The sequence below is a fragment of the Piliocolobus tephrosceles genome, chromosome 8, assembly GCF_002776525.5.
Source record: "Piliocolobus tephrosceles isolate RC106 chromosome 8, ASM277652v3, whole genome shotgun sequence".
Lineage (NCBI taxonomy): Eukaryota > Metazoa > Chordata > Mammalia > Primates > Cercopithecidae > Piliocolobus > Piliocolobus tephrosceles.
Genome location: NC_045441.1, coordinates 73,927,117 through 73,946,387, shown reverse-complemented (window position 1 = coordinate 73,946,387; position 19,271 = coordinate 73,927,117). Strand labels below are relative to the sequence as shown.

The 19,271-nt window shown below is 39.6% G+C and overlaps 1 protein-coding gene across 1 annotated transcript in view; it reads right to left on the bottom strand.

The window, feature by feature from the left end:
- Nucleotides 1-19,271, bottom strand: part of COL28A1 (collagen type XXVIII alpha 1 chain) — a 179,295-nt gene that overhangs the window by 11,705 nt on the left and 148,319 nt on the right. The window contains exons 28-33 of the mRNA XM_023224880.3: nucleotides 17,547-17,615; nucleotides 16,778-16,858; nucleotides 16,653-16,688; nucleotides 11,471-11,507; nucleotides 9,328-9,876; nucleotides 7,371-7,528 (exon numbers count right to left, since the gene is read on the bottom strand). Of these exons, the coding sequence (XP_023080648.2) occupies nucleotides 7,371-7,528; nucleotides 9,328-9,876; nucleotides 11,471-11,507; nucleotides 16,653-16,688; nucleotides 16,778-16,858; nucleotides 17,547-17,615 (930 nt within the window). The remainder of the gene's footprint in view (nucleotides 1-7,370; nucleotides 7,529-9,327; nucleotides 9,877-11,470; nucleotides 11,508-16,652; nucleotides 16,689-16,777; nucleotides 16,859-17,546; nucleotides 17,616-19,271) is intronic.

Sequence of the window (19,271 nt, the reverse complement as noted above, 5' to 3'; positions counted from 1 at the left end):
ACTTTAGTAAGTGAAAATAATTTCATTAATTTTCTGGCTCAGTGAGATGTCAGATTATTTCAACAAATGCATAATTATTATGGCTTGCAATTTTTATAATTTCCTTACCACAAAAGCAAGCATGTTAATAGAAGGGAATTTTAGAAAATGTGGATATCATAAAAAGAAAATAGAAATCAGAAGTAATTCTACCTCCTAAAGATAGTCATTGTTGGTATTCTGGTATATTTTTCCCCAGTCTTTTTTCTATGTGCATATCCATTTTTTTTTTTTTTTACAAAAAAATACTGTGTGTTTGGTTTTCTATGGTCTATGCTATTGTAAAAAATATATTATATTATGACATAATATACTGTATTATGATACTATATTTCACCATGACTCTATAACATTTATTTTATTATTATTATTATTATTATTATTATTATTTTGAAGACAGAGTCTTGTTCTGTTGCCCAGCACGATCTTGGCTCACTGCAACCTCCACCTCCCAGGTTCAAGCAGTTCTCATGCCTCAGCCTCCCAAGTAGCTAATATTACAGATGTGAGCCACAATGCCCAGCCTCCTCCACATTTTTTTTGTAACCTTGCCTTCCATTACTCCTAGAATATCTGGTCAGGATCTTTCATTCCTTCTTCCTTTCTATTCTGCCTCAGGCTCTCAATATCAACCCTTCCACCACAGCCTAGGAAAAGTTGGTCTCCATGAGCAAAACCTTCTCCAATAACCCACTCAGTACTGATTCTCCCCTTCTAGATGATGCACAGTACCTTCTGACTCTTCTATGCTTGATGCTGATTGTGTGTAATTTAACCTTTAGTCCTATCCTATTGAAGAGTAACAGAATATGCCTCCGAAAATATGCCCCTGTGGTACATTGATTATTTTGAACTGAAGGCAATTGACAATCAGATACAAGCTCATTTGTCTAAATGCAGGACATACATTCATAAAGGCATCCCTCCTCAGAAAATCAGGGTTAATGACCCAAGAGGAGTCTAGACCCTTAGTTAGCCCAGAGATACACCAGAGGACTCTACATAACAAAATATTCACTAATCCTTATCTTCCATTAGTTCACCCATATGTTTATCTTCCCATCATCTACTGCTGTAGAAAGTCCTTTCCCATTGTCTTGTCACTCCTCTAAGCTCTATTGTTCTTTCATTAAGATGCTATATAAGACCAAGTGCTAACCACCCCTTTGAGCTACTCATCTCCATGCTCCTATGTGTATATGCTGCATGTTAATAACTTCTGGGTGTTTTCCTATTGTTAATCTGTCTTTTGTCAGTCTAGGGCCCTAGCTAATAACAAGGACCTAGCTAATAACCCTAAGATGGGTAGAGGGAAAAAAAATGTTTTCCTCCCCTCCACTATCTTGTATAATTTGTTTTCTAAAGAAATACCACTCTCCTGATAAGAGAAATTATGCCATATCTGTTTTCTTTCTTTTCTTCTTTCTCTATCTCTTTTTTTTCTATCTCCATAGCATAAAATAGGCAAAAAGTATCCACTGAATAAATTCACAATGGGTTAATCTTTCTGTTATACTCATCTTTAGGTCGAACTTAATAAGGATATGCAAAGAGCAAAAGAGAAAAAGATAAATTTGCATTATTTAATTCCTCTAGACTTCAATGTCATCATTTTTCAAATAAAAAAGATTAGGCCGTAACCTGCCTTCTAACTCTAAAAGTTGGATTTAACCAACACAAACGACTGGCAGAATACACACCCAATTCATGATAGTGATTGCCTCTGGAGAGATGAGGAAAAAGCTCTGGAGGGAAAAAGCTAGGACTTTATCTGAAGCAAGAGTGAATGAACAAATGGAAACACTGGTTACTTCTGGGTGGTGAGAATGCAGTCAAATGTTTGTTGTATTTCTATTCTTTTTAATAAATCTTAAATCTAAAAACACAAGCTTGCCTGTAAGCTCTGCACATTTCTACTCTAGCCACAATGGCCTGCCTTAGAAAAGAAGGCTGGCTCCAGCTCCAAGCAGGGACACCATAGTCAAAGGCACAAACAAGGAGTCTAGGGGCACCTGAGAGCCAACACCTGGAGTCCAGGGCTGCTCCGTGTAGCTGGAGAAGCAGATGTGTTATCACCATTCTCTTTCAGCCTTTGAGCTGATCTTTAAGGGGAGGAAAATGGACTCTAAGGAGGATTGCTGACCAGGTACCACATGCAAAAGGTCTTTTGCTTTCTGATTTCCAAACATTTTCCTCGTAATTTATCGCCCAGAATTTTGCATATATTACAAAGTCTTCAAATCTGAACGCATGTCTGCTCTGGATGAATGCTAATGATCATCTGCATTAGTGTTTGTGTTAAGACTTAGCATTTTCCCAGGAGTGTGGGTCAAAATTTCTCCAATTCGGCTCTGGGGATTCTACTGCCAGTGGGCTCCACAGGCAGCATCTTCAAATTGTCTGGCTTCTCAGGAGTCCTTCTTGATTGATTCTCCCCAAGAATCAAACACACTTCTTTGTCAGGTCTCTCTGCACTCAAATACTTAATCTGAAGGTGATTTATTTGCATTTTAAAGTTCCTGGGGGCCTTTAGGAACACCTTAAGTTTGGGCTGCACCTCTCTGGATTAACTGTGACTTTCATAAAGGGTGGAATGCAAGATTTTGTCCTGTTTAAACCTCTCATACAGTAAAATGCAGTAAAATAGCCTGCATTCTGGCTTTACCCAGTAAATATTTTTGACAGCTGTCATCATATACTTTTAGAACAGGAAGAACATTCTAGTAACAATCTTTTATTTTACAGATGAGAGAACTGAGACCTCAGGAAAATAGGTGATTCCCCTAATGTCAGGCAGCTATCAGATTTCATTTCTAAGATGTCATTCATCATGAGATGTACTATAAATTTTAAAATAGTTTTGAAAAAAGACCACACACATTAAATAGATGCATCCCAATTTCAGAAATAATAAAATAGAAATAATACAGGCTTTGGAGTCAAGAGAATAGTTCTTAGCTTCAGCACTAAGACCACAAGCCAGGTTTCCTGACTTCTTGGTCTGGAATATTTCTTCTAGATCAGTTAGCAATATGTTTATTATTTTTGGTTTTTGCCGCCTCCATAACACAGGTGCAAGTTATATTCTGAGGGTAACAAGTCTATTATAAGCAGTAAATAATACTTATACAGCAACCTTTTGTAGTGATACTAATAATTAGTTGTTATGTAGGGTTTTATGAAGAATTTGAATGTTTTTCAAGATCACAGTGAGAGAATGTTAATTTTATTTTTCCCTAAGAACGTATTTTGGTAGAAAGAAGAGGAGGAAGGAAGGACAGAGTTAGGTGTCTTAAGGAAGTGACAGAAGGGACAACAGTGAAAAGGAAGAGACAACAAAAGGGAAATGGTACTTCTGACATGATTGTTTACTAGCTTTGCAGTATCGCCTAGCGTAGGCTCAGGAATGATCTGAGAATAGAAAGGTTGTAACAGATTCATTTAATTTTAGATGTTTGGATACTGTAATTATACTTATTAGATAAAGGTGGGTGTGCATGCACAGAGGCATAAATATGTTTTTGTATATGTGTATGTGTATACTATGTGCGTGTGCATGTGCGTGCAGTCAAGTGCTGCATAATGATGTTTTGGTCAGCCACACCACACACACAACAGTGGTCCCATCGGATTATAATACTGTATTTTTACCCTTTTCTATGGTTAGATATGCTCAGATATACAAATACTTACCATTGTGTTACAATTACCTACAGTAGTTAGTACAGTAACATGCTGTGCAGGTTTCTAACCTAGAAGCAATAGGTTATACTATCTAGCCCAGGTGTGTAGCAGGCTATACTATCTAGATTTGTGTGAGTACACTCTCTGATGTTCACACAAAAACAAAATTGCCTCACGAAACATTTCTCAGAAAGTGTCCCTGTCACTAAACGATGCATGACTCTATGTCAAAGATTTAAATGTGAATATAAATGCACATGTTTGTTCAACCTAAATATCTATAAGGAAATAATTGTTTAAAAATTCAGTTTTGCATTGGTGCTTCTTTAAAAAGAGCCAGAATGAAAAAGCCTGGAGACAAGAGGTGTGATCCGAGAAGGTCAAGTTCACTGCAAGGTCCCGCTATCTGGGTCAAAGTTCCCCTAGAGAGACCTAGCTGATGCTCAGCTTCCCTTCATGTGGCTCTTGGTGTTATAAATCCAGAGTATTTTGGTTGTATTTTTTCTTATTTCCTCCCCTCCCCAGCTACTAGAAAGCTTCATCTGTCCTAGTCTGTTAATGTCATTTGTCTCTCAAGGCCATCAAGCTTCCTGGGACGTGGTACAGAGGCATCTGTTCTTACTTTTCCTCATTATGTGTCATAACTGCCTTGGATGTCCCTCAGGCACCTCCACTTTACATGATGCAAACTAAACTCACTATTTTCCTTAAAAAACAAAACAAAACAAAACAAAAACCACCCTGCCTTTTATATTCTCCATCTCAGTATATAGTGTTTCAATCCATCTCATCTCCATGGTAGAAACCCGATAGTCCTACCCAAACCCCTCCTTCTCCCTAACTTCCAATCCTTTCAATCACTACATCCTGTTAATTGTACCCTAGAAATGGCTTTTCAATCTGTGCCTCCTTTTTATTCCCACTGCCCCTGCCTTCTTTCAGGGCCTCATTATCATTTCCCTGGACTATCACACCTCATATCTCAGCCTCCTGTCTCCTCACCTCCTCCTAGGTATGTTTCACACAGCAATCAGGGTTATTCTTTCTATGAACCAAATATGAGTATATGACTCTTGCTTTTAAAACTCCTCTGCTGTCTCTGTCTGCCTGGCCTATAGATGAAGTTCAAGCTCCTTGCCTTAATACATTAAGACATTTATAATCAGTCCTTAAATTACCTGTCCAGTTTTAACTCTCATCACTCTACCACCCACACCCTAGGCTACAATTAGACTGAACTTGTTCAACTTTCTTGAAATGCCATGGCACTTTAAAGTCTCCCTTTGTCTACCATTTTTTTAGTTGTTGTTGCTTTGTTTTTGTTTTTGCTAGGAATACCCTTCCCCCCACTCTTCTCTTGAAAAACTCCTAGTTATTCTTAAAACTTGACTCAATGAATGTCACCTCCTCTGTGATGCCTCATGTTATGAACTAAATATTTGTGTCCCTTCAAAAATCATACATTGAAACCTGAATCCCCACTGTGATGGTATTTGAAGGTGGGGCCTTTGGGAGGTGATTAGGTCATGAGGGTGGAGCCTTTATGTATGGGATCAATGCCCTTACAAAAAGTGACATGAGAGATGAGCTGTCTCTCAGTCATGTGAAGACATAACAAGAAGGTGGCTGTTTACAAGCCAGAAAGCAAGCCCTCACCAAACACCAGATTTTAGACTTCCCAACCTCCAGAAGTGTGACAAATAAATGTTTGTTGTTTAAGCCACTCAGTCAATGGTATTTTTGTTATGGCAGCCCCAACAGACTAAGACACTTTCCCATTTCTCTTTCCTGAAATTGATTGCATCATCTCTGTGCTTCCTTCATAGCTTTGCTAAAATTTGTAATTCATCTTGTACTTACCTATCTCCCTGAAAGAGTGTGAGCTTCTCTCAGGCAGGAGCCATGTCTTAAGAGCCACACCATCTATCACAGCAGTTAATAATCAATACATGCTATTGGAATTCACTGGTATTAATATAGCAAAAAATGTGATTCAGTGATTATAGGGAGGGCTCAGTTTAAGCATCAATTCATGGATGAAACCTGAGCTTGCTTTTGTTTAGGAAGACTTTAGAAAGGGATGTCAATTGACTAGAGAGGGACAAAGTGGTAAGTCACACAAACAGGAGAGGCCCCGGTAGTGGTCCATGCTCAGGAGGAGATAGACTGTGTCCATTATTGTCTGGAATTTACTTTAAAATGCACAGTATAGATCACGGTTGGCAACACTGTGGGCCAAATATGAGTCACTATCTGTTCTTGTGAATAAATTTCATCAGAACCCAGCCACACTCATTCATTTAAGTATTATCTATGGCTGCGTTTCTACTTCAAAGGCAGAGTTGAGTAAATGGAACAGAAATCAAATGACCTGAAAATCCAAAATTATTCAGTATATGGCCCTTTACAGAGTTTGCTGACCCCTGGTGTAGACCATGGAGTATAAATGTTTGTGTTAATTTCAATCTGCAATTTAGGAGAAGCTGTTGCCCTGACTGGAATTACCCATTTTGCAGTTGGTTACTATTTAATCAAATAGAAATATGTTAGAGGCCTTTGTGCCCTTTTGTGAACAGGATATGAGAATCTAGTAAGTTCTATAGTCTGTGCCCTTAGGAATGGTATCGTAGGCCTGATTCCTGAATGGCCCTGAGTCCAACTACTGATCTGAATGTTCCTTAGGGCCTTAGTCTAAGTAGACTGTTAGCTGAATCCTGATGTTGGAACACTGTTGCACAGGCTCATGATCACTCTTTCATGTACATGAAGGCTTCAGAAAAGGGCAGTGCAAGGACTTCACTGAGCTTACAGAACAGGGCCATGACTGCTGTGTGTCTGCTTGCCAGAGGATGTCCATGGGGGTAATAGAAATTGGTCTAGACTTGCCCAAGTTGCAATTTGGTGGAGAAGAGACTATAGCACTCATCAGTAACTACAAAAGTCTCCCCCATTTTCTCCTTAAAAAAACTAATCTTTGCCCATAATCTGATGGGCTGAAGTCAGTTCCCAGAAGCTTGCTATGAGGACAGTCACATTTGTCTCAATTGATTCAGAAGGTGGTTCTTCACATGCTATGTGATTGAGGAGCTCTGAAACAGAGCATCTACTTTGCACCATATGCATATATAGCCTCCCTCACAGTCCTCACTCAGAGCACAGGAGGTGGAAGCCAAATGAGCAAACGCATGGCTTGGAGTGTGGGAGAGTGGCCAGTTGGGCATATGCATATTTAGAAAAAACATGAGAGGGTACAAAGTGGGAAGCAGACACACAGACGAAGAGGGAGAGTTGTGGCCTGGTATGAAAGGCACTGCACAGCATGGCAAGTAGGTGAATTCAGAGTGTCATGTTATTCTGTTCTAGCATACATGGTTACTTTGATGGTGATAGGAGTATAATATAAAAATGTTATCTGCAACATTTAATAAATATGTATAAAATATATAAGTTTTTAAAAATACCCTACAAAACCTAATGCTATTTCAGAACGAAAAATCTAAAGTCAAGTTACTAACACTTAGAGTCAAGGACCTAAAAATACACATGCCTCAGCTGATTCTTGACAATGCAGGGCAGAATGATCTTTGATATCGAACAGAGAGAATACACCATTTTAAGCTCACAGAGTAAGTGAGACAGTTACTTACTGACTCAGAAATTTCTTTTTGAGGCTCTGGAGTAGATTCACTGAGTTCTTCCCCTGCCATCCCAAATCCAGGTGGAAGTGATGATGAACCAAAGATTTGAACGAGATAGGAATCAAAATCCTCACAAATTTTTTGAAACAATTTTTGCTTCAGGGTGTCTTTTGAAAAAGAAGTAGAAAAGAGAGATAGTAGAAGCAATGAAACAATACTTAAAACTCATTTAAAAAGAGCTGCACTCTCCTTAAAATATGTAATTTCCCATTACTTGAAATCAACTGCTAAGTTAACTAACTTATAAAAGCATTTTTACATCCTGTGTAAGAGGTCATCTAAAATAACTTGATTTAATATATATGACACAAAGAGGCAAAAGAATGACTTTAATGTATATGTTCATCCAAAGTGTCTCTGTTCACCGTGAATCACTCCTTGTCAAGAGCTAGCCTCACCCATAGTAAGTTGAATTGGCAACTACCTCTGGTTTTAAGGAAAGCAAATGGTCAGCCAGTTGAAAATACTCCTTACAGCCTGTAACAAATGACTAACTCCAGATAGAATGATAAAGCTCTTCAAGGATTAAATATAAGTTGGCTCTGAAATGTCTCTGACTATTCTAACACATTCACAGCCCAGTGAGATTGAACATACCAGATAAACAAGCCCACCAGTCAGCCAGCAGGGTATTGAGGAAGTAGAACCAACCCCAGGTTAGAAAGCTCTGGAGAAGGTGAGAAGTAACAAATGGAAAGTTTCTGAGAATGGTATGCTCTCCTTAAGGCCAGTGTGCTGGTACACGGAGTAGGCAGGGCATGAGGCACTGATGGGCTGTGCCCAGCCACATCAGATCCCCCTCCCAGGTGGGTAAAGGAAGAAGGATGAAGCCAAACTGAAGCCTTTCACTTACTTCACAAACTTGCCAGGTGCAGGCCTGCCAGAGTGAATCATCAGTTTCCAAAGAATTGGTATACATTTTATTATAAAGTCATACTGACCATGATTTAATCATAGATTAAATTAGATCAATGTCCTAGGATGGCTCGTTAGTAAATATCAGTTAATGTGAAAGGATAAACTTAGCATAGAGAAGCCCATCAGATTAGCATTGACTGTACAATACATTTTATTTATTGTTTATTATTTATTTTTTGAGACAGAGTCTCGCCTGTCACTCAGGCTGGAGTGCAGTGGCGCAATCTCGGCTCACTGAAACCTCTGCCTCCTGGGTTCAAGCAGTTCTCCTGTCTCAGCTGCCCGAGTAGCTGGGACTATAGGCACATGCCACCATGCCCAGCTAATTTTTGGATTTTTAGTAGAGACGAGGTTTCACCACGCTGGCCAGGCTGTTCTCTAACTCCTGACCTCGTGATCCACTGTGCCCGGCACTGTACAATGAATTTTAAAAGGTTGTTCTTTGAGATAAATTCTTGATATCAACCTGTTTACTCATCATTATCTGCTTTCATAAAAACAGAGAATAGAACATGTCCTCTAATTCATCCCAGTTACTTGCATTTCTCATCTCTTTAGATGACCATAACTCTTTTTTTCATTCAGCATGTACTTCTTAATTCATTTTGATTTCCTGACTGTTTTCTGTCTTGCTGTTGGCTTGCTCAATCCCTTATTTTAGTTAGGTAACTTTCTGAACATTAACCAATGTTAGCAATATCCCCAAGTCCTATTCTTTCTCTCCATTCCTGTCTATTGACCATGGACTCTAGTTAACTCCAAGGCCAACTCAGCATTTATTAACCCTGATTCAAGACAAGGGATTGTACCCTCCAAACTGAATGATACTAAGTATTTTTAATCTTCTGGAGTTTATGTGTTACCATTTAATGTTGGCATAAGCCTTATTAGCCTCCAGATTTTTCTATTTGGTCAGGACAGACCAGTGATATGGTATTTGGAAAAACAACGTAAATGCCTTTCCCCTGGGCCAGACAGCCTTCCTTACCTTGCAGGGTAAAGAAATCATCAAACTGGTAAACATGCTCTGGGTCAGTAGCAATTAGATTCATTTCTTGGTGGAATATTTCAAAGTTGGGATCATTTTTCTTCACCACCCCTATCACAAATATCTCCACATTGGTGTCACTGGCATTCTTTACCACCTCTGTCAGTTTCTCTTTATCACGAGAATCTGTCTGCCCATCGGTGATGACCAAGGCCACTTTTTTTACACCTGGCCTTGCATCTTCAAACACGTCGTTGGCTGCTTGGAGAGCAGTGGCTGTGTATGTGCCTTCCCCCAGATACTGCATGTTGTCCACAGCCAACTTGAAGTCATCCTTGCTGGAGAACTGCTTCAAATTAGCCACCTTCTCCACCTTATGGCTATAGTTGATTATGCCTATGCGGGCCGTGGCAAGGTCTAGAGCAACCCGGTCAGCCATAGTCTTCACAAAATTTTTGATGATCTGGAAGTTCTCTGGGCCCACGCTTTCTGAGCTGTCAATCACAAACACCAGCTCTAGTGGAGTCTCTTTGCATTTGGGCCCACAACCTAAAAGATGAATGTCGAGATAGAAACACTGTGGGAATGATTGACATCAGATTGTTGAGGGGAGGGGAGCAAAAGGCAATGATGAACCTGAGACCTGAATTATTCTCTTCCTTTTCTGTGATTGTGAAAATACCTGACAGCTCTCTCCCTTCTGGTTTCTATACTTGACTCTTTTAAAATATACATAATACATAATATAAAATATAATATAATATATGTATGGGGAAAAACACTGTAGTGGATAATAATAAATACTTATGTGCTCATTTCTTGGATTATAAAATAACATATTTTTAAAAGAGTTAGCATGCCCTGTGGATGCCGTCCCAATAACACTCCTTTTCCTCTCCCAAAGAGGTAACCACCATCTGACATTTGCTGTTTATCTCCCACCATTGTATTTAATCTGAATCTGAAAGCTGATATTTCAGTCTTCAACCATAGCCGTATATAAAAATTGAAATTTGCTCACCAGGTTGGCCAGTGGATGAAGTAATGGGATGAAAAATTGTCATTGTGGTGGAAGGATTGGGATCTTAAATATACACAGGAACAGCTATCCTTAACTACTCTAGTTTATGTCTCCAGTCACCCACAATGACAACTATGGCAGCTTTCACGTTATCAAGGAGGCCAGCAGTACATCCATGCTATGAAAGCTTTTGAGGGGAGTAATCCCCGAGAACACTAGTCAATTAAAAAAACCTTCTATTTAAGTTGATAAAAACCACATAAAGCAGTTGCCAGAGTCACCAGGAAATTTATCAGGGTTCTGTTTCTTTATTCATATCTTTGTGTTGTTCAACAAGCCTACTGCAGAAAACCATCAGGAAATCATGTGCTATTTTTATAGGGCTTCTAGAACCCAGAAGCCATGTCTAGATTGCTCTCTCACTAGAGAGACTCCCAGGCTGCTTCTTAGGCTGGTTCTGGGATTCTCTGTAGAGAAGGACAACAATATGCCTGCCTCTGACTACTTTAAACCCAGAAGATTCTCTCATCATTATTCCATTAGTCTCTTGTCTTTTGGCTAATTTCTTTTCTTTACTTCCTCTTTCTGGTAACTCTAAGTCTACCACTCAGCCATGGAAGGATTTAGTAGTTGTGAAGCAAGGCGAACACGTGACTCTGTCCTCCCACCTTTGGGACTGAGTGCAACTCAAACCTCTACTCAGAAAGAATTCATGGCTTCAGGAAAAACACAGACATTCTAATCACCAGCTAGGCTGGACTCAAATACCAGTTTGGCTCTTGTAGTCATATTTCCTTTGTCGAGTTTTTCTTCTCAGCTCAGGTAAACGTCACAGAATACAAACGAGCACTGTGCTAACAAAAGGCCCGGCTGCCTACATACTCTAGGCTGGCACCCTCACATGCCTTAACCAGTCTAGGAAGATGATTTTATTTTCTTACATCAGGATTTCCACAGTCTCTCTTACTGCTTCCTTTCAGTATCCATTGACTTCAAATGAGCTTTACATTTTCCCACTAGGTATATAATATACATCTGGACAAACACATTCTCTCACCAACACAGTACATAGTGGGGCTGATGCTTTAAAGTGATGTTTTTTCCTTGAGAGTCAAATCTTACCACATATTTCTGTAATAAGTTTGATAATTTCTTCTTTCTAGGGGATAAAAAGAAAAATGTATTACTATATGAATGACTATAATATTTTTCCTATAGCTATAAAAGATATTACAATCAGCATTGACCATTTGATTTAATCCTTTCACTGCAGAAAATAAAATAAATAACACTGAAATCAAAAGTTGACTATAATATACCATAACTAAAATGCATTTGAGCTGTGAAACTTAATAGCTGAGACTTTTGGAATTCAAATTGCAACTGCAGCGTTTATCAGCTGTGTGACCTCAGGCATTTCGTGCCCTAATAGTATCTGTGTCTCAGGGCTATGGTATGGATTAATCAATGTTAATGCACACATCAACACAGGGTCTGGCGACTTTAACATACCTACAGTGGTGTGGCACTATCTATACATTCAGTTACACAATTTAAACCACACGTGCTGAGCAACCAAGACAAGCCCCAATGCCTGCAGAGAATTCATTCTGTGCTGTGTTTTCCCTTCTTTTTCTGTGCTAGTTCCTGATTTTTCAAGTCCTCTCTTCAGCTTCTTAACACTCTCGCTTTGGCTCTTCTGTGACATTTCCCCGTGTTCCTGAATGCCCTTTCCTTGTCCTGCTGCCCATGAGCTCCATCAGAAGGGCCTGAAATGAGCTGTGTACCAGAAATAAAGCTGCCAACGCTCTTCCCTGTGCAGTGTGTTTGTAAGTAAGTACGATGAGACTAGAGAAGGCAGGATTCCACATTTGTCAAACACTTGAAGCTAAAAGAGATGATTAACAGAAGCCTAGATCTCAACAGGAAGACCAGTGGACCCAATCTAAGAAAATAAATTTTAACAGGTGCAAAAGTAAAACTTTTAAGAACAAATCTATAATGACAGAATCAAGGTGGAGGTGATGTAGCCTGTAACATGGCTTAAAAGTAGAATATATGGGGAATATTCATTATATTTTAATTTAACTTTTTAAACTGTACATAAAAGCTAATGATTCCAAGTGGCTATTTAAAAAGAACATCTACCAAAATGCTGAGTTATATAATGCAATTCTACAAAATGAGAGTCAACAGTCTTCTTTTTTTCTAGGTTTTGTCATGCTTTCCCACACTTAAAAAGACGTTTAAAAAAATCTGAAACAAGAACATGTATAGAAAGGTAAAATGTACGTATTTATATATTTATATTAAAAATATCTAGAAAGGGGAAATGTATGTATTTATATATTTATGTTTAATTTTTTATAAATGGAGAAAATACTATACATCAAGTTTTATGGTTATAATTTGTCACAATACTATATTATAATTCATTTTCCACATTATTAAGGATTCTGAAAAACTTGATTACTGAAATTGAATGTACGGCCACTTAAAGTCCCTGTAATATACACTCTCATACTGTACTTTAGAAAAGTTGCAGTAACTGACACCTCCAACAGCAGTAGACAAGAAAATCTGTTTTATTTTAGCCACACAATACCGGCTGTTATTATTATATCATCTTTGTCAATTGGTAGATCAAAATCATTGTTTTAAATTACATTAATTAAAATATTCGTGAGGCTACATTTCGTTTCATATGCATGTTTCCAAGTTGTATTCTCTTGTGCATACCTGTGTATGTTCTTTGTCCTACCTTTTTCTATGGGAATATTTGCTTTTTATTCACTTATAAGAGCAATGCATGTATCAAGGTTGGATTTTAATTTTGCAAGATATTTTGTGGCATAATCAGGTTTAAAATGCTTGAAGTCACCATATATATAAATGTTTTCTTCATGTTCTTTGCATTTAAGTGACTGGAAGAGTTCATTCCTTCCCCTGAAATCACTGAATAACTACCTTGGCTACTTGGTGCCAATGATGAAGGCATCATATTTATACCCCTCAAAGGATTCACAATCTAGGAAGTAGACAGACAAAGACTTTCATAAGTGCTGTGGACAGCCGAGGAACCATCTCAATCTGCTGGGAATTCCTGGGGCAGGAGAATGGGGATGGGACTGTGGTCCAGGTAGGCAGACTCTGACCAGGTTGGGACAGGGAAGGGGAACATTTAGGCAAGGGGGTCGGCCTTCTCTCAGAGCATACTGCATTACAGTACCCGAGTAAACTTATGAATCAGGGCACATAGCAGAAACAATGCAAGAAATGTTGGAGACAGATGGACCCTTGAGGACCTTTGTGTCATGTTGAAGAGTATGAATTTTATCCTGGGCAGTGGGACTCACATGATCCCTAGGCAGAGAAGAGCTCTGGTGGAACTTTTATTTAAGAGAGATGATCATAGCAGCCAGTGGAGGGGTTTGAGGTTCCTAAATAATTCAGGCAAAAAAAAAAAAAAAAAAATGACATCGGAAGGCTGTGGTAGTAGTAACAGATGAGGAGGACAGGCCTGGAGGGACATTCCAGGGGAAGATGAGGGGCTTGGTGAGTAACTGGAAGAAAGGATGAGGGAAAGAAAGAGTCTAAGAGGAGGCAAATGATGGTGGGGCCATACTCTGAGAGAGGCAGGAGTGGGATGGGGGCAGGTTGGGAGCTCATGAAGATGACGGAGCCCAGCTTGAGTGTGGTTGAGTCTCATGCATCTATAAAACATCCAACTAGATATGTCCACGGGCAGCCTAGGATGTAAGATCTGGTGCTCAGGAGAATTGTCCAAGCAGGGGGTAGATTTAAGAAATGCCAGCATACACTTGCCTGTTAAAACAGGGACTAAAAGTAAGATTGCCTGGAGCAGAGCTTCTCAGCCTTTTTAAAACCAGTGTGTTTCCCCTTCCCCACATTCGATAAATATATTCTTTCTGTTTAAAATAAAAACACTATTTTTTCATTCACGATATGCCATCACTGTGCTATTGAATTAGCCTTTTCAAACTGTATGTCCCCTGCCTTTAGTGGCTGCATTCCCTGAGAGTTTGAAGACAGGGAAGACTGAGGCCAGACACTGGGAAATGCTAACACCAAAGTGACAGATGGAGACACAGAGACTTTTTAAATAATTTTATGGGATGTATTAAAACATTTAATGCCATCAGTGGCATTTGCCTCTTAAAAGAGGAGCTTGTTAGTCTAAAATGGATCTGCACAATTGATAGCTATTGGGGGATACATTAGATCACAGAAAGGATGAGAGGGAGAGAGGAAAGAGGCCTTTTGAGAACAGCTTTCATGGGGGAGTAGCCTGAATTTGGTATCAGACAGGCCACCTCTAGCTATAAGGGCTCTGCTACGTGCCAGCTAGATGACTTTGGGTGTAATGGTCAACCAACTTGTGTGTCTCCATTTGATGTAGAGATACTATCTACCTCATGGAGCTATCATGCAGATTAAAGGTGGGATCTTAGGTAAGAGAAGGTTATTGCCATCAGCCTGTCACCGTCTTCTTGTACCACAACCCACTAGTCCTACACTGCATGGGGGTTTGGCCAGCATTCATGCCATGAACCAGTCCTCATTTCCAAGCTCTGTCCAAATCCCCTGAAACCACCTGCTGTTTGGCCACCTCTTGGCTGGACCTGTGCATCCAGGCCAGTGCTTCAGCTCTCCAAACCTGTGGCCATTTGAACCAAGAATTCTGGAATTCCATGCCTCCAGTGTGTGGCACAGAGGGACATATGTGCATGCGCTTTGGCCCCAAGGACTTCTCACCTGGAGGAAGGAGTGCAGTTGGAAAAGGACCAAGGTTCCAGAGCAGGGGCCTCTAAAACACCCTGCAGTACTAGGTAAGGAGCCTAACATGTACTGATGTAGAGGAGCCTAACAGAGCCTGTCACACACTAAATTCTCACTTAATGCAAATTCTCTTTTCCTTCACTCTTCTTGTCTTGCTAGTCTCTTCTTCCAGAATCTAGAAAGCCAAAGTCAGCAGAATGATGTCCCTACTTCTAAGGTCTCTGCCTCTTGGTTGAAAAGCTTCCACTCAAGAGATAAAGCCCATCCTGCCCTCAAACACCATCATACACCATTCTGTCTGCTCTGGACCCCCAGATCACTTCTTCTATCATAGCATTTATCACTCTGTAGGTGAACATTCTTTGTTGTCTTTCTCTCCACCAGGCTGTGAGCTCCTTCAGTTCTGAGAGGTAGCCTCATCTCCACTATTTCCCCAGTGCCTATTTTGGAGCCTGACTCAGAGTAAGGTTTACTGGATACATCCAATAAAAATGGTTGGTGAAATGAATGAATAAACGAATGGAGAAAGGAAACCAGTCCCTCTCCCCATGTTGGGACAGTATGGCAGGTATAGACCTACAGGAAACATTCCTCTGCTCATTTACATACACTCTCCCCTGCTACTTTTGGGGAGAAATTGTGCATATGTAGCTACTTCATCTACTATGGGCATCTTTGGGGGTCTGACTTATGGTGGGGAACAGCAAAGAGAAAAAGGCAGACAGCCCACAGAACACATGTGCAGTTCTGTTGGTCACATGCCCAGCTCTCAGCTCTTGCCTTCACCACCTGAACCGTCACTCCCTCACACTTGGATGTTCCTAGTACAGTACATCGAGTCAGCCCCGCTAGACCACAACCCCTGGAAAAGTCCAACAGGAAAAAAGGAAAAGGTATCTGTTTTTCCTCAACCCCAGAAGATGGATTGCCTTCAAATCAGAAAGGAAGAATGAGAGTTTGCCTTCCACTCATGAGACTTTAAAGAGTCCGTTTTCCGTTCTTAATGGTGTGGGGAGAAGAACAGGAAAACGTTTGTGGATGCTCAAAAAATACTTATTGAATAATTGAATCAATACATAAATGTAATCCCAATTTTGTGATTGCTGCTCTCCTCAGAGCACTTCTAAAGGAACTAGTTCAGGAAAAAAGTCCTCATTCTAAAATGAGATGAACCACACAAATTAAAGTTATTTGGTAATCTGGCTTTTTTGAAACAGCCACCTCCTTGTTGGCCAGTAATAGCAGTGTGATCATTTCTACCAAGGATCCGAATGGAGTAGTCACACACACCCACCATAAGGGAGGACAAAGTTTTATTTCTCCCCTCACAGTCAGATTCAATTACCTCATGCATCTAAGTCAACACTGGGCTGGTAGTAGTTGCTCTCATTTAAATAGAAACTGGAATTCTGCATCGAACAATTCACAATTATAAAGCTAAAGCATGAATGCAAAAATTTTGCAAGCATAAAACACTCAATTACCCTCTAGAATGGATACTCACTGTAAGTCCTAGGTCTCCTTTGGGTCCTTGTAAACCCTACTTAGGGGAAGAAGAGTAAAAGTCAATATAGGTTGGAACCAGTTAGAGTATAAAATCACAGTGAGACATTAAAAAATGTTTCTTGCCTGTTTTCCTGGAGATCCAGGCTCTCCAATTTCTCCTTTATCACCTTTCTTTCCCACATCGCCCCGTTCTCCATGCTCTCCCTTTACACAATAGGGTAAAATGATAGGTTCAGAATGTGAATATAAAAGCCAGATAAGAAAAGCTCTATACTTTGGTTTATCTGCAACTGGCATCTCTTGAAGATCTTCAGTTCTTGTTTATACAAATGCGGTATTTGAAAAAAAATTGGGGGGTAACTTATTTATATCCCATCAGATATCATAATCTAATTCATGACGAACCAGAGGTCTCAGAGTGAAGGGACCTTGAGATATAATAATACCATCTAATCAGTTCACCTTTCAGGACATACAACTATTACACAATTTACCAAGTTGCTGAGTTATCTGGTATCTCCTACATGGTATGTTGTAAGTATGTTGTAAGATAACTAATAAATCCTTTATTAGTTATCTTCTGAGAATAAAGAAAATGAGATTTTTTTTTAAACATAGAGATGGGATCTCACTATATTGCTTAAGCTGGTCTTGAACTCCTGGCCTCAAGCAATCCCCCTGCCTCAGCCTCTCGAAGAAAAGGACATTTAATAAAATGAACCTATTTCTAGGTAGAAAAAGCAATGCACAAGGATTTAATTTCAAGTGGATTTTTTTTCTTCTGAGAGTTGTAAGGGGACACGTGACACATATATGAGAGTTCTTCCAAAGTTAAAGTGAAGCTATTGAGATCCTAAGCCTAAGCATTTCTCTAAGATCCTGAGACACTTACCTTCTGGCCTGGGAGGCCACGGCCCATTGTGCCCTTTGGGCCTGGAAAGCCTTGTGGTCCTTGTTCCCCCTACATAGGATATGAGAAAGAGATGTTCTATTAATTTCCCAGGATAGCTTGGATATTCTTTAGGTCAGAAAAACATTTAAAGTTTAAAACTGAATTATAGTATTATCTAAATATTGGGGGGAAATATATATATAAACATTTGTATATAAATACATTCACATATGTGTGTATGTGTATGGCTCAACGGTTTGCTACTAAGTGTTTAACAACTAAGACTAGGATAGAAGTGAAGGCTCTGATTTATGCCATTTGCCTATTTCTGTGGTGTAAATACTTTCACTGTGGCTAATTTCAAGCTATGAACACATCAGCCAGTTCACCCATAACGGATATCTGCTATTTCAGCTGTGGTAGTAAAGGTGGGTTGCATCTTCTTTACATTTTTCCATGTTTTCTGGTATGTTAAAAAACACAAGATATTGGTTGGGCATGGAGGCTCTCGCCTGTAATCCTAGCACTTTGGGAGGCCGAGGTGGGTGGAGCACCTGAGGTCAGGAGTTTGAGACCAGCCTAGCCAATATGGCAAAATCCTGTCTCTACTGAAAACACAAAAATGAGCTGGGCATGGTGGGTGTGCACTTGCAGTCCCAGCTACACAGGAGGCTGAGGCAGGAGAATTGCTTGAAACCAGGAGGCAAAGGTTGCAGTGAGCTGAGACTGCACCACTGCACTCTAGCCTGGGCAACAAGAGTGAAACTCCATCTCAAAAAAAAAAAAAAAAAAATTCATTTTGGTAACGGGGGAAAAGAGTATATAACAGCATCCATCCACAATTAATGCCAAGTTACTGTTTATGTAATTCCCCTTACACTGTTAGTTTCATCTCTGATAATTTGTAGCAACATTCAGGACTTGTTTCCAGCTTTCTCCATCACATTTTAACATTATTTCTTGCCCCACCAAAACCACACAGGTTCCAAGGGGTTTCATGGTGTTGAGCATGAAACAGAAACAATCACTAGCAAGTATAGAAAGTCATAGCTCTGATGCTCCTTGGATCTTATACTCAATCCTTATTTGACTCTGGATAATTATTAGTGATGAGTCTCTGGCAAAGGCTTGAAGGACCATGGGCTCCTGGGGATTGATCTGTGTTTTTCAAAAGTATCCTGATGGTCCCCACCAAGATCATTGGCATGCTTGATAAAAATTGCATCTCCCAGGCCCAACCTCAAACCAACCAAATGAGAATCACAGGTGAAGGTAAAGGCAAAGTATGTATTTCGCCATAAGTCTGCTACAGCTTGAGAGCCACTACTCCAGGAGTCATGATGGGACTTAAGAGGCACTCCTGGAAGGGGCCACAGAGGTTTGCTTGGAGACCATTGTAACTTTGGGCATCTCAACATCCCTGACCCTCCTTTACCTTGTTCATTGGCTGTCAAGCTTTTTTAAATCAAAAGGGTTCATTCTTTTTAAAATTGTTATAATGCAATATTTCAGAACAAAAATTATATAGAATAAAGTAAACACTTATCTACCACCATGTTACAAAATAAAATAGATACAATTCAAACTTCTTAGGTACTCATCCCCAACCCTATTTCTCTGAGAGAGAAAATCTCTACCTGAAATTCATATTTTCATTTGTATCCATGTTTTTATGCTTTAACTACATTTCAAAATAATACATCTTTTTTTTGTTTGTGTGATTTT